The 14,978-nt window shown below is 36.5% G+C and overlaps 1 protein-coding gene and 1 pseudogene across 1 annotated transcript; one reads left to right on the forward strand and one right to left on the reverse strand.

The window, feature by feature from the left end:
- Positions 1–2,256: 2,256 nt before the first annotated feature.
- Positions 2,257–6,254, forward strand: LOC114735481 (phospholipase D alpha 4-like). Its single transcript, XM_028923181.1, is given in 5 exon segments — positions 2,257–2,586; positions 2,976–3,024; positions 3,027–3,535; positions 4,100–5,294; positions 5,770–6,254. Coding segments are annotated over 5 exon segments (2,283 nt in total). The 5' UTR covers positions 2,257–2,499; the 3' UTR covers positions 6,213–6,254.
- A 2,748-nt stretch (positions 6,255–9,002) lies between these two features.
- LOC114735472 (protein FLX-like 3) lies at positions 9,003–14,974 on the reverse strand (annotated as a pseudogene).
- Positions 14,975–14,978: the final 4 nt, after the last annotated feature.

The raw sequence follows: 14,978 nt of genomic DNA on the forward strand, positions 1-14,978 counted from the left end.
ACAAAAAGGCATTTAAATTTAAATAAATTTATCAATGAGCTATAATTATATTGGAATGATGTTGAGATGAATGTGTTATTATGCCCAAAAAAAAATTTAAAATGATCATATAAGAAGAAAAGCAGGCATAACGCCTATTAAAAAAAAAGAAAGAAAGATAGAATATCATTTGATTATTGATAAAATATAATTGCGTCGCGTTATTTAGATCGTTGTAATGAGATATGAATCAGTTTCAGGTCCACAATAGACAGTGTGAGGAAGAAAAAGTTAGAAATTAACATAAATAATTCAACTTTTATTCTTAATCCTTTCCCCCCTTCCAATTCTTGAATTATTTGATTACTTAAAATAATCCAAAAAATAGTTTTACACCTTTGCCGTGGCTTTTTTTTTTTGTGTGGTTGAATTGAGTTCTCTTTGTAAACTTGCCTACGCCATGACTGACTAAGGAAAGTAACCATGCATATGTGTGTGTGTATTCTTCATATTCTCGATTTAGAATTTTAGTCACCAAGACAACGCCATGCTCCCCAAGGCACACATCCAATTTAAGAAAACTCAAAATAAAGAGAGGAAAAAGGGATTCATTACAGTTCACCAAAAAAAAAAAGAGGGAATCATTATAAAATGTAGGGTTTCATAGTATTTTCGTATACGTTAACCAGCATTTGTTTGTTATTAATAAAGCACAACGTGTGAGAGTGGACAAATTGACCTTAAAAGAGACTTCAGCCGCCGCTAGCAACTCAGGTCCATATTTCTTTCAAATCCGTGTTTACCCAAAAGTGGAGAAGTGATAACCAAGTTCACATTTTAGGAAAGCCATCATTTACTTCTTTAAGTTAATAGTCCATTTACAGAGTTATTAAGTGAACATTTGACTATAAAACGTTTTTTTGAACTGACATGTAGAAGAGAAAATCGGATTCAAGTTATCCATAAGATGCTTACTTAATTCAATAATACTGACTGAAATAATTAAAACTCCGTGGCCTTGTGTGATCATCTTTAACTGAAACAAATTTCAAAATGTATTTACTAATTTAAATTAAGCCGTGAATTAAAGAGGGAGTTTTACTTTAAATTCTTGAAGCTAGCTTATATAGCAAGGGGGGTGTGGGATGGGGTAGAGATTTAGGATTCAAACTCCCTTGATATACATCACCTCTTATAACCTAGTGGTATGAAAACTCTCCTCTAAATAGGAGGTTATGGATTTAGTCCCGTTTATAACTTTAGACGTTAGTATCTACTTTTTAATTTTTTTTAAAGAAAAAAGTTTCTCTCAGTGTACACGGAGAAAGAGAATGTGTTACAAAGTTCGATGGCATTATACAAGGATTTGAATCTTCTCGAGAGTTTAGAGTAATAACTTATCACCCTGTTACTTAGGGGTGTTCAATTTGTCCCGTCCCGGTTCCGGTGAGTTTGGGACGAGACGGGACGGGACAAAAAAAATTTCGGGACGGGACAAGTACGGGACGGGACAATGACCGGGACGGGGTTGTCCCGTCCCGTCCCGTCCCGTCCCAGGATTTTTTTTTTAAAAAATTATTTATTAATAATTATTATTAGATTATTCAATTTACTTATTAATAATAATAATTATTATTATAGTGATTTTTAACTCTTAAGTTGTAATATTATCTGAACAATATCTCCTTCCTCAATAAAATAATTCATAAAACCATATATAGTGTTTCTTTTATCGTATTGTTTTTTACAGTATTGTTTTTACACCTTTTTATACTATATAATTGAGCTTTCTACATAATATTTTTTAATGTTTTTATCTTTAAAAGCCTAACAAAAAATAAGCATTATAACATAAAAAAATTTCATATAAAAAATTATAGTATTTTTAAAAAAAAAAAAAAAGGGGAGGGGAACGGGACGTCCCGTCCCGTCCCGTCCCGACGGGACCGGGACAAAACGAGACGGGACGGGACACGGGACTAAAACCCTGTCCCGTCCCTGTTCACCGGGACAGGACCGGGACGGGCCTGTCCCGGTCCCGTCCCGTCCCGTGAACACCCCTAGTTACTGTCGAAATGTTTCTCCAATAGATTTGGTCTCCTCGAAAACCGATAAAATCAGCAGTTTCTTAAGTGACGAGTGAATGATGTAAAAATACAGAGAAAACACGTACATGACCGGGCGATATAGTTTAATCTTATCAAGCAAGAAAAACTGTGATCACGGTTTAAGAAATTTGAACTTGAAGCAAAAAATTGCGATGGACATACTTGAAGATTGGCTGTGCCATCACGGCTAGACGCTAGAAAGTCCACAAGATTTTCCAAACTGGTGAATGTTCCATTGCATCCCAAGATTCCCTTTGCTTCTTCTGCAGCACCAAACTCACCTACCTTTATATATGACCTTCATTGCATTTACCGGTAATGATATCTTACACTTCCTCTAAGTCAAAACAAAATTGACAGCTCTCCCTCTCTCTCTCAATTTCACCCTCGTGCAATTTTTGAGGTCAAGGCAATGGAGACAAAACTTGAGCTCCTCCATGGAACAATTGAAGCCACCATCTTCAATGCTACTCCTCATGCACCAGCATTTCCCTTCAATGTAAGCTCCAGATAATACAACTATTGTGGAAACATATACGACAATTCCTTTATGTCATTTGCACACACCAATTCAACTGATAATGGGATTAAACTTCCCTCAACTGTCACCTTTCAAGATCATATTCTATCCATTGCTATACTAATTCTGATTCATCCGGAAACATTGAATGATAAAATTTGATGAAACATATCCAATATGAGCTAAAAGGTTCAAATCTTGAAGATTGATAATTGAAGAGCATGCTTTTCCATTTTTAAAGAACTCAAAGTTCAACGAGGCTAATCATGTATCTCTCCGCTCATCATTACATAATTGCATTGGCCATAATGTGAAATTCTTGTAGTGTCTCTCTGCAAACTCTTACAATTTTTTTGTTATTTCGTCAGTGTATTCGTGCAAATGGGAAACCTGCATACGTGACCATCAAGCTAGGCAACAAAAGGTAGCAACGACGAGTCAAGAAAGAGATCGTGTTTGGAATCAAACCTTTCAGATCCCATGTGCTCACCCAGCAGATTCGATTATCATCCTCACATTGAAAACATCATGCTCCATATTGGGGAGATTTCATATTCAAGCTCAGAAGTTACTGAAGGAAGAAAGTTTAATCAATGGTTTCTTCCCTCTCCACATGGAAAATGGAAAACCTATTCCTCAACTCAAGTTAAGGTTTCTATTATGGTTCAAACCAGCAGGGCTTGAACCAAGTTGGGAAAAGCTGCTAAGGGATGGGGAATTTCATGGCTTAAGGGATGCGTCGTTTCCACAAAGGTCCAATTGTCAGGTCAAGCTTTACCATGATGCTCACCATTCTTTCACTTATCAACCTCCTTTTGATCATTGTGGACCTCCAGGAAGGCTATGGGAGGATGTGTACAAAGCCATTGAGGGTGCAAAGTACTTCGTTTATATTGCAGGGTGGTCCTTTAATCCTAAGATGGTTCTGGTAATCATTATCTTATTCCAAAATTTCTTTTCTTTCCTTTCTCTGTTCCTTTTTTGGTTTAAGTTTTCTTAGTCTTCACGAGTTCAATCAAATTTTAGTTCCGTCAATATAGTTTAACAGTTTAATTGGATTCCTGGTGCTATTAAATTTTATTAGTGCAATAAACCATACGTCTTCTAAATTCTCAAATACACACGATTTATGTTAAGAACAAGAGTAAGACAGATAATGATATGAACCATACTCAGGAGTATGACATGTGATGCCATCCATATCAAAGTGTCTCAAGCGGGCTAATGTGAATTATATATAATCTGAGATCGAGATGGCTTAAGGTTGTCCACATAATTTTGCCAAATGAAGGTTGAACATCAGGGATTGAATTAAAAATAAATTTTTCTTTGGGCCATAAGCTAAATTAAAATTTAAAATTGTAGGAACTAAATTACAAGCTTTTAATTATAAAGAGTAAATTAAAATTTGAGAAGAATAGGAATCAATAGAGTAATTCGCCCCCTTTTTCATTCTATATTTATTTTAGAAATCTATATGCTTTTGGAGCAGGTCAGAGATCCTGAAACGGAAATCCCATATGCGAGAGGAGTAAAGCTTGGTGAGCTGTTAAAAAGGAAGGCAGAAGAAGGAGTGGCAGTGAGGGTGATGGTTTGGGATGATGAAACATCTTTGTCATTTATGAAGAACAAGGGTATGATGAATACTCATGATGAGGATGCTTTTGCATACTTCAAACATACGAAAGTTATATGCAGAAAGTGTCCCAGATTACACCATAAGTTCCCCACATTGTTTTCTCACCATCAGAAGACTATAACCGTTGATGCCAAAGCACCGAAATCTGTGAATGATAGAGAAATTATAAGCTTTGTTGGTGGCTTAGATTTGTGTGATGGCAGGTACGACACAGAGCAGCATTCATTGTTTCAAACACTAAATAGCGAATCCCATTGCTATGATTTCTATCAGACAAATATAGCAGGAGCTAGCCTTAACAAAGGAGGGCCAAGATCGCCTTGGCATGATGCTCATGCTTGTGTTATAGGTGGTGCTGCTTGGGATGTGTTAACAAATTTCGAGCAAAGATGGACAAAGCAGTGTGATCCTTCCCTTTTAGTGCCTGCAAGTGCCTTAGCAAACCTCATGCCCCAAACTTGTTCAAGCATTCCCATTGAGAGGAATTGGAAAGTTCAAGTATATAGGTCAATTGACCATATCTCTGCTTACCAGTTGTTTAGAAAGCTTACTGTGGAGAGGAGCATCCATGATGCTTATGTTGAAGCAATCAGGCGAGCTGATAGGTTTATATACATTGAAAACCAGTATTTCGTTGGGGGATGCCATTTGTGGGACAAAGACAGGCATAGTGGATGCATAAATTTGATTCCCATTGAGATAGCACTCAAGGTGGTGAGTAAGATTAAAGCAAAGGAGAGGTTTGCAGTGTATGTAGTGATTCCAATGTGGCCAGAAGGATTACCTGAAAGTGAAACAGTTCAGGAAATTCTGCATTGGACCAGAGAAACAATTGCAATGATGTATAGGTTGGTTGGGGAAGCAATACAAGAGAGCAGGGAAGTAGGGCACCCAAGAGACTACTTGAATTTCTTTTGCCTAGCAAATAGGGAACAGAAGGGAGAAGGGGAGTACATGCCACCACATTCTCCTCATCCTGAAACACAATATTGGAAGGCCCAAAAGAGCAGAAGGTTCATGGTGTATGTCCACTCCAAGCTCATGATAGGTAAGAAAGATTAACCTTATATTTAAATCACTAACCTCTTTTCATCACGTAAATTCTCTCTTTTACGTAGAATTGAAGAAAATGGCCCTTTTCACCGAATAAATCCGACTTTAGATATTGAACTATATAGGCTAGCGGGATGAAGCTCAATATATTAGTATCTTTTGTGGATAAATCCAATCAATGGAAGACTAAACACAAACCAAAACTTCATCTTGCCTTTGAACGAGCCTGAGAAAAAATATTCATCAGAGGGCTCAGAAGCAAACCAAAAACGCATTTTCTTGCTTTAATCTCAAAACGTGCAAATCTAACGAAAACAGCCAAATGAATTAGATGATAAAGATTTGTTCTTGTCGGGACTACCTGAAACTTGTGTAAATACCTGATTTAAGTTCATTCACCACACAACCACCCATTTCCAAAGCTCAGACAGGTAAGAAGATCTAACCACCTTCTCGACCGTTATTTGCAGTGGACGACCTGTACATGTTGATAGGGTCAGCCAACGTGAACCAGAGATCCATGGATGGGCAAAGAGACACCGAGATAGCCATAGGTTGCTACCAATCACAAGATGCGGATTCCAACAACCAAGCGATCAATCGTGGCGAGATTCACGCGTACAGGATGTCATTGTGGTACGAGCACAGTAGGTGCGGAGAGGAATGGTTGATGGAGCCGGAGAGTTTGGAATGCGTTCGGAAAATGCGATCGATCGGAGATCGGATGTGGGAAATCTACAGCGGCGAAGAAATTGTGGATATGGAAGGCATTCATCTGGTGAGCTACCCTTTGAAGGTGACGCGGGAAGGTTTGGTATTAGATGTGCATGAGTGTGAGGGTCGTTTTCCTGACACTGAATGTGCAGTGAAGGGGAAGAGATCGAAGGTGTTGCCTCCCATCTCCACTACTTAGCCTCACAACACATGGGCTTTGAAACACTAATAAGACATTAGAATAGCATAATTTAAAAAAATTTGAATGTTGATCTCAAGCCAAAGTACTTCTGATTCTTTAACTTTGTATAAAGCATACGTTCGGTCTTTAATTTTATGCAATTGTTTTTTTTTTTTTACATTTTTATTACTTTAATTGTATAATTATTAAGTTTAAATAATAATTTTTTTAATAATTATGGTTATTTTTAAAAATATTTTATTAATATTTAAGATCTCAATGTTATTATTTTTTATTACCAACTTGTGATTAAAAGACTAAATAACTTTTTAAAATTAAAGAACCAATCCAAATCCTCCATAAAATTAAAACACTGAGAGTATAATATTTTATTTATTTAAATATTGTAAATAGCTCTGAGCTTATGTACAATTCATTGATAGTTGAACTTATACTATTTTTTTAAAAAAATAAAACTCATTATGTTTTAAATGATCAATTCTTAATATCGCAACTATGCAATGCTTCTAAAGATCTTGAAGGTAACAAACAAGGTTGACGAAAAAGGAGAATGCCATTTGGTACATTAAAAGTACAAGGACATTGTTAATACTCCTCCGATCCTTAATATAAGACCCGTTTAATTAATTTGATTAGATTAAGGAAGTTAGGTAAGTTGGTTAATTATAAGAAAAGTGACACATTTTTCTTAAAACACCATAATCATCTTTCTTAATACCCACTCTCCCCATTTTACTTAATTATGGTTGAGAGAGCATCCATAGGGGTAATTTAGAGAAAATTGATAAATATGATAAATGGGTCTTATATTTAGGACCAAAACCAACTCAAGAATTGGATCCTATATTAAAGACCGGAGGAGTATTTTAGTCCCTACTTAAAATTACCGTGTGATTTTTTGTGAAGCCTGAGAACTAACACTTACGGGTGTGTTTGGAATCACATCTGGACCTTCAAACTGACTTCTCTACCGGCAAAAGGAGCTTTTTTGATTTGGGATGTGTTTGGAATCACATTTTTGCAATCTGACTTCTGTCACTGAAACGGACTTATACAATAAGTTCAAAAAAGTTGCTTTTATCCAATCTGACTTCTGTAAAAGTCATATTAAAAAAAAAGTTACTTCTCCACCGCTAATCCAAACACACGCTACATAGAGCTGTTGCACGTTTGACGTAATTTTTAAATAGAGAATACCCAAAATCATTATTTATGATAGACTTTAATTTATATTGTAACAAAACTCTGAGGCATAGACTACTCAGGGTATGACTAACGCCATGGCAAAGAAGCTAAAAAAATGAAAAAATAATGCTTGGATGTTGAAATTTAATGCGGGGGAACCTATACCCAGGTTTTTTTTTTTTTAACCTTCCAATATAGTTTTTCTTAAGTATTTAAACTTTCTTATTTTTTCCTGTTTGTTAATAAGAAAAATATGCTGAGAAAGGGTCTCAAATGGCATTACATAACCAATTTCTTAAATCTTTTCAAATAATTATATGATGTTATTTATTACTTCGATATATTATTGGATACTGTTGGATCTTTGTGTATATATTTGTATATATTTTTTAGTGTATATATTTTTTATTAGATTTCTTTTTTATATTTATTTATATATTTAATATCATCTATTTCTATTATTTTATATTATATATATTTTTATTTTTTATATCTTCTATATAGTCGATTGGGTTGAGAAAATTCTGCCCCTGTCATTGCAAACATACGATTCACGGGAAGATAAAGAAATAGATAAAATTGATCACTTGTAAGTTAAATAATTGAAAAAGGCAATTGGATTATGGGCTTGAGAAAATCTTGCGGCCGTATGAGATCATTGAAGGACACAAAAGATCATGCAAGCCCAAACATAAATCATCCAAATGAATATTCTGAATGATTTACCCTAAATCCGCCGCCTAGTGAACTAATAATATTTGCAATGCAATAATATCAAAAGGGACTACGATTCAATCAATCGTCATAACTTTACACGACTCTTGAGAAGTCACTGGACAATGACATATGAGACCCCTTCCCTTTGGTGATGGAAGTTAAATATACAAGAAATAAACCCCCCCCCCCAACCACCAGAAAGAAAAGCGTAAGCACATAGAATGGCGATGCTGTCATTTTTCATTCTACATCCATGCCTACCCTTTGCTGGGGTTTCTATAATTACGTTTTTTGATGGATAGTTGACAGTATTTAACAATAGAGCAATGCCAATCCTTCATAGTATCAATTCAATAACTCTATCAACACTCAACAGGAAGGTATTTTTTATCCATCACTAGGAGGCCAAACATATCATCAACTAAATCGACATTTTGGTCTATAAAAGACATATTTTGTCAATTGACGACCCATGGTCCAACATCTCTCTCTCTCTTTGGTTTATTCTCACATCAACAACAAAATTTAAACTCATAACCTTATAAATTATGAACCAATTGGACTTAACTTTGCTGACAGACATCTCATTTTAATTTTTCAAGAAATGTTTTGTTTTCAATAATATTCCCACATGATGCCCGTTAACACAGGCATAAACAGAAATGAGGAGGTGACATGCCCAGAGCGAAGTAACCAATCCAACTGCCGCTAAACAAGTTGCAATAGAACACTCTTAAGTAGCCACAGTATCATACTATCTCCAATCCTTAATATAAGAGCTTATTTGAATTTTATTGTGTTTTTAAGCATGAGACTTCAATCTATTTTGTCTCTCATATTTATCTATTTTTTCACAAAATAGTCTTTATGATAATAATAGTTCTAGCCAATACACTTGATTTATTAATAAAAATATTTTAGAAAAGACAATACTTATTTATTATAAATAACTAATTTAATTAATTTTCTTAATCTAACCATTTTAGTCAACTAGCTCCTATAAAGAACCGGAGGTAGTACTGCTTACATGATCTATTGTGACATGCTTAGCAACAACCAAACATTTTATGGCCACATTAACCTTGCGCTGAGCTATGTCACCTATTTCTGTTGATGGGCTTGTCGCATGAACGATATTTAAGTAGTCTTTGGAATACTAAAATATAATTCACGCCACATCCTGCATCACTGAACGAAATGTTCAGCCCAGAGTAAGCTTCCCCATGAAACAATCAGAAGCCTATTGAAATCCAATAGGAGATTTGTTCAAATCATCCAGTGTTGGACAGGATTACGAGTCTCCCATCTGCATCCATAATAAACTTAATATTAGATTCAAATAAATGGCAAGTGACTCAAATATGCAGATCAATTACTGAGAAAAGATTCATAGTTAGGTATCATAAGCAAAAGACGATTGAAAAGCATAATTTGTGATGTTATATAACAAAATAATAGAAGGATAAAAAAATGCAACATAAACCAATATGCGGGGGCCAGTTCCCGCATAAACCAATATGCGGGAACCGCCTTATGTTGTAATGATGAGAAGTTGAGCACCACACAAGCAGACTACAAAGAGACTCCTATTTTCTTTGATATCATGTAATGAACCACTTCATCCCAAAATCTTAAGCTGTGAAGTAGAAGTCCACAATAGGTTTCATAAATATCTTCAACAATCTCCAAATCCCTAGCATCCATCACATATATTACTGAGTATCCCAGTAGCTTTTGAAGATTCGTATGTGGTCAATCGCCTCAAAGCTTGATAAAAGAGACGCGTACACCCGCATTTTCTGGCCTAGATGGAAATCAGATTGAGATGTACATCCACATCTTCCGGTCTGGGTGAAATCAGATTAAGATCATCACCAAGGACAATAGACTTTGCTTTTACCAGGAAAATGACCGTTCATGTTCCCCTAACAACAAAACTTGTTCACGAGAAACAAACCATATCTTACCAATGGAAGTTGGCTAGATGAATCAAATGAGACTATTATTACTCTATCAACTAATCTTTAGAAGTATCATTCACGAAGAGATCATATTTGATAACTTCCTTGGTGTCCTTGGTCTCCCTTATCCTATGAAGTAAAGTCAGCTTCACGAGTCATATGACACTATTATGCTCCATCAACAACTCTTAATAAACATCTTTCATGAAGAGATCGCATTTGATAACTTACTTCGAGTGTCCTTCCTGGTTTCCCTTTACATCTCTTCATAAGACTAAAAACTATCCATTCAACTCTCCCCTCATTAGAGCCTCTAGTGACTTTCTTTGCACAAGTTCAGACTACTTCAAATCAGCAAAAATTAATAACTGGTTCATTTTGACCTAAAACATTTCCAGCCCTAGTTCCACGTCCTTCATCCAAGTCTAAATGCTGCCAAATGCAAACCTGAGAAAAAAAAGTAACAACCAGTGGACTTTACTGCAAAGAAGTTCAGTCATTTACTCGAGAAGAATGATAAAAGAAAGCACATTAGTTTGAGGCTTCAGCTACCAATGCTCCAAGGAAACCAGGAGGTTGCCAAATCCAGAAACAGTAAACAATATTAAATGATTTCATAGTTCACCATGGATTGTCACCAGCACAAACTAAGATCTGCACCTCTTGCTAATACTAGAAGGCTAATTAAGAGATATAAGAAAGGTTTATCATCCTACAACTTTTCAGCTAGCTCAAAGCAAGCAACAAAACCATAATACCATAGGCGCTCTTTCACATCATCCACGGCTTGATACCATCCAATTACTTCTCTAGCCTCACATTCCAAATAGGATATCCGGTTTTCCCTTCTTCTTCTCCCTCCAAAATAACAGCATAATGCAAACAGGAGGACCATTATGTGGACCATCAGAGGTGTCCACCAATACCACATAATCTAAAACTTGTGCCAACTTAACAAGAGGAAGGTCAATCTTCGGTTGTGGAAGGAGAATCAGTAAGAATCCCAAAAAACTAATTTGAATATCTTATTTCAGAAAGTGGTTTGTCTAACAAACCCCAGAAAACTCCAAAAGCAGACCCAATGGAAAATTAACTAACAACCCAATCAGATCTCTTTATTCTTGCAAGCAAAGAAGATAGGCTGCTACCTGTACGATCCTATCATAAAAAAGAAGGCCAATCTCATAGAAAGAAATGGAGGGAAAAAAGTCACTGCTTTGGATTGTATAATTTAATCAATAAAATAAATTATAATATTGATCCAGTTAAATTAGGATTTGAAGTTCCTTGCTATCCTTCTAAACTGACGTTTACGGTTAGATGACATACTTGAAACAAATGTCAAGATGATCTAATACTATAGCTCAATTTATATGAGCAACAATTAAATTTAAAATGCAGTTATTGAGCCTTACATGATAATATTCAGCATGATCACGCAAAGCACAGCTCCATATTTGTTACATCATTCAGACCAAGAAGCAGAATACTTGCCTACGAGCTTCAGATTAGCAGCAAGCCTTCAGATGTGCATTGTTTATACCGTTTAACAATTTGCATCTGCCAAGATCTAACTAAATAATCAGATTTCAAGTGTAGACCAGGCAGTGCATTATACACTTCTGTAACAGCTCCATTCGAGTGCATTAGTGCATTATGCTTCTGGCAACCCTCCGGCAATAGATCAACATAATTAGCGTGCAACAAATTCTCAAAAAACTACTCAAAGACACAAGGCCAGCTGTGCATTTTTTCAAAGAAAACAGATAAACACCACTCCAAGCAGCAGGGCATATGCTTAAATTGCCCTCTTCTCATGCCAGCAAAAAGCAGTAGTTACAAGTACTACAGGCAACTGGAATGGTGTTAGAAATGACACTCACGGTACCCATTCTGAGTGGAATGTCGTTGCTGAGGCCAAGAGCCTGCTTGCTCAAAGCTGGAATGTGGAAATGCAAGCCATCCCGACAGAAGAAAACCAGCTGGAGGACTCCTTGCTAAGCTTGGTCATAACGGCAAGTGGGCCTTCAAACTTATGGTCCTGATATGCTTGGAGAGAAATTCTAAACTCTAGCAACTTTATTTAGTTTCCTTGTTTTTTTTCTTTCCGTTGTATTAAAAATAAAAAAAAAAAAGTACACAGGCAACTTAGCAGATGATGGACCTACGTACATTTATGGCCAAGTCTACTCAAGGAGGAGGCCCAATCATAGAATTGATAGCAAATGAGGCCAGAAGGAAGTGCAAGAAGGAAGGTTACCATAGGCCCACCATCAATGCTGGCTGGAAATGCTGAGTTGGAGGCTAATAAAGTTACCGACATTGCAAGGGCTGAGTAAGATGTTTTCTAGGGCTGTGTGCACCAGGAGGAGACGAAGGAAGAAGCTACTGTTTTGGACATGGAGGGGACCTGGCCTCTCAAAAGTCAGAGATTCCTTATTTCTGTGCTTTGTTTTATTTCCCTTATCTCCTTGACTTTCCAATACCTGGGTTAACATTAGATTAGTCTAATGTTGTCACTATTTGCTCTTATCACCCAGTGGGTAGGTAGAGCAGCAACGCATTCCTATTATTCAGATATAATATAGACAATTTCCAGGTCTCATCAGCAGATAACTTAAGGAGCAAAAGATGCTTATACATGTCAACCTAAACACTCCCAAGATCACAATCATATGAACATCTCCCCAGAAGTAGAACCAAGAAAGTCCCATAAATCACAAACTCCTCATCAAGAAGGCAACTTTATGTCTGAGAAAAGGACATCTCATTTGCACGGCCAGGAAGTTGTCAGTAATAAAAAGCGGTCCACAAATTGATATTCCCATTTCTCAATAACTTGTACGCAGGTTGTTCCCTTCTCAGTTCCATGATCACACTGACTACTGCCAAATGAAAGCTTTCATGCCACCAACATCAGCACTCACATGTTTGGCCAATCTAGTTTGGAATAGTCACATATACATTAACTATCAATCTAACCTAAAGTAACCAAAAAAATATATATATATCAATCTAACCTAAAAGAAAATACACTCTGCTTTCTGGCAACACGCAACTTTTTGTTCTGCTTACATTACTAAATCAGCGAGAATACATAAACACAAAAGATTAATCCTCTATAGACTTATGCATGGTGATAATTTCAGTACCAGATTTCCAGGTACCAAATGCTAGACTAAAGCGGAAATCACTCATTCATACTCCTTAACATGGAATGTATCAAACAGCATAGCTCATTTAAATGTGTCTAGGTTTTCAACCAGGAACTCTGATGTCAAGGACACAAACTACATAGTCTTCTAATGCTTGAGAATGAGATACTTGCTGTACAATGAACTTCAGCACACATGATTCAGCACATAGGAGTTAAAAAACCTAAACAAGGCCTTCCAGGTTCCAATTCAACTGATAGAAAAGATGACTTTATAGAGAAGAAAGACTTAATTCATAATCGGGCCAAAAACAAAAAAAACATTAACAACAGTAAGAAGGAGGAAAACTATCCATCATTGTTGAAACATAGATTTCCATCATAGTAATAAACTAAGATGTATTGCAGCAATAGAGTACCTAGGATTAAAAGAAAAGCAACACTAAGAGTCTAAAACCTTATATATGTCGTTTAGGACTAAAACATATCCAGATAATTGACCCTTGATGCTGCAAGCACACAAAAAGCAACTTCAAGTTTCATCTCAGATTCCGATGTTCCCATAAATGAAGGAAGTGCCTTTGTTCATTCCAACAGCAATTACTCATATCTCAACGGCGAGATGTGTGAGGCTTCTCATGTCGTCCCCCTGAAGGAGGAACTCGTCCATACAATGGATTTTTCTCAGCACCGCCCTAGACACAGCAGCACATGAAGCGTAAATGAAACCCAAAAAAGTTGAGAATAAACTAAATTTTAATTAGAGGGCACAACATACCATATGAGAACTATATCCATCGGCATATGGAACTGGTAAATCCAAGCCACCATATCTTGTACCATAAGGCCCACCTTGATAAATGAAGAAGCAAGACAAGAAAAAGTCCATGATGTACAATAGAGCAACAATAAACACTTACACGAGAAGTCTCATCTGGTAAAAATTATTTTAATATTCACCCTGTTATTTAGGGCTTCAGTATATGCCTCCTTCCAGGTCTTCGAATTGAATGAGTTTACTTTCCAATTATTCAGCACATTTGTTCAATCCAAATTTCAACTTAATAATATTCTAATAACAGTATTGCTAAAAAGTTAACCAACTAAAGAGACACGATGATGATATATCTCACAAGGATCATCAAAGATCTGCAGAGTAATGAACAAAGAAAAATAAACATCCCATACCTGCGTTCCAGTGTCTGCCCTCAGCAATAGTCAGCTCTGCCCGTAATTTCTCCACATCTCGGGACATGGAAACCATTATTTTCTCCATTGCCTGTCTCTGTTCCATCAACTCCGCGCTTGCTTTCTTTTCATAGTCAACCATGGTTCTAAAAAATTTTGGAAAAAAAAAAATCATTTTAAAGCAGTTTTGCGAAATTGCACATCACGAAAGAGATTAAACATTCAAATTGAAAACTCCTTTAGAAATTAAACCACACACCTAGTACGCATAAGCTCCTGATGCAGGCCTTCAATCTCGGCCCTCAGCATAGGAATTTGCTGATTATCAGCTTGTAACCTTGCAAGATCTTGGGTGAGTGTCTGAACTTTGCCTGCAAGCTCTTGTCTAAGTTTATTAAGTTTCTGGGCTTAGCTCGCAATTGTGTAGTCTCCTTCTTCAAAGGCTCTGTCGCCCGCAGCTCAGATTCCAACTCCAGTCCCTTCTCAATAAACTCCCTCGAACGCAGCTCTTGTTCTGAACGAAGGTCAACAATGGCAAGATTCATCCGATGAAGCTCC

Source organism: Neltuma alba, unplaced genomic scaffold (assembly GCF_004799145.2).
Source record: "Neltuma alba isolate B1F8T4 unplaced genomic scaffold, ASM479914v2 tig00013209_pilon, whole genome shotgun sequence".
NCBI classification, from domain to species: Eukaryota; Viridiplantae; Streptophyta; class Magnoliopsida; order Fabales; family Fabaceae; genus Neltuma; species Neltuma alba.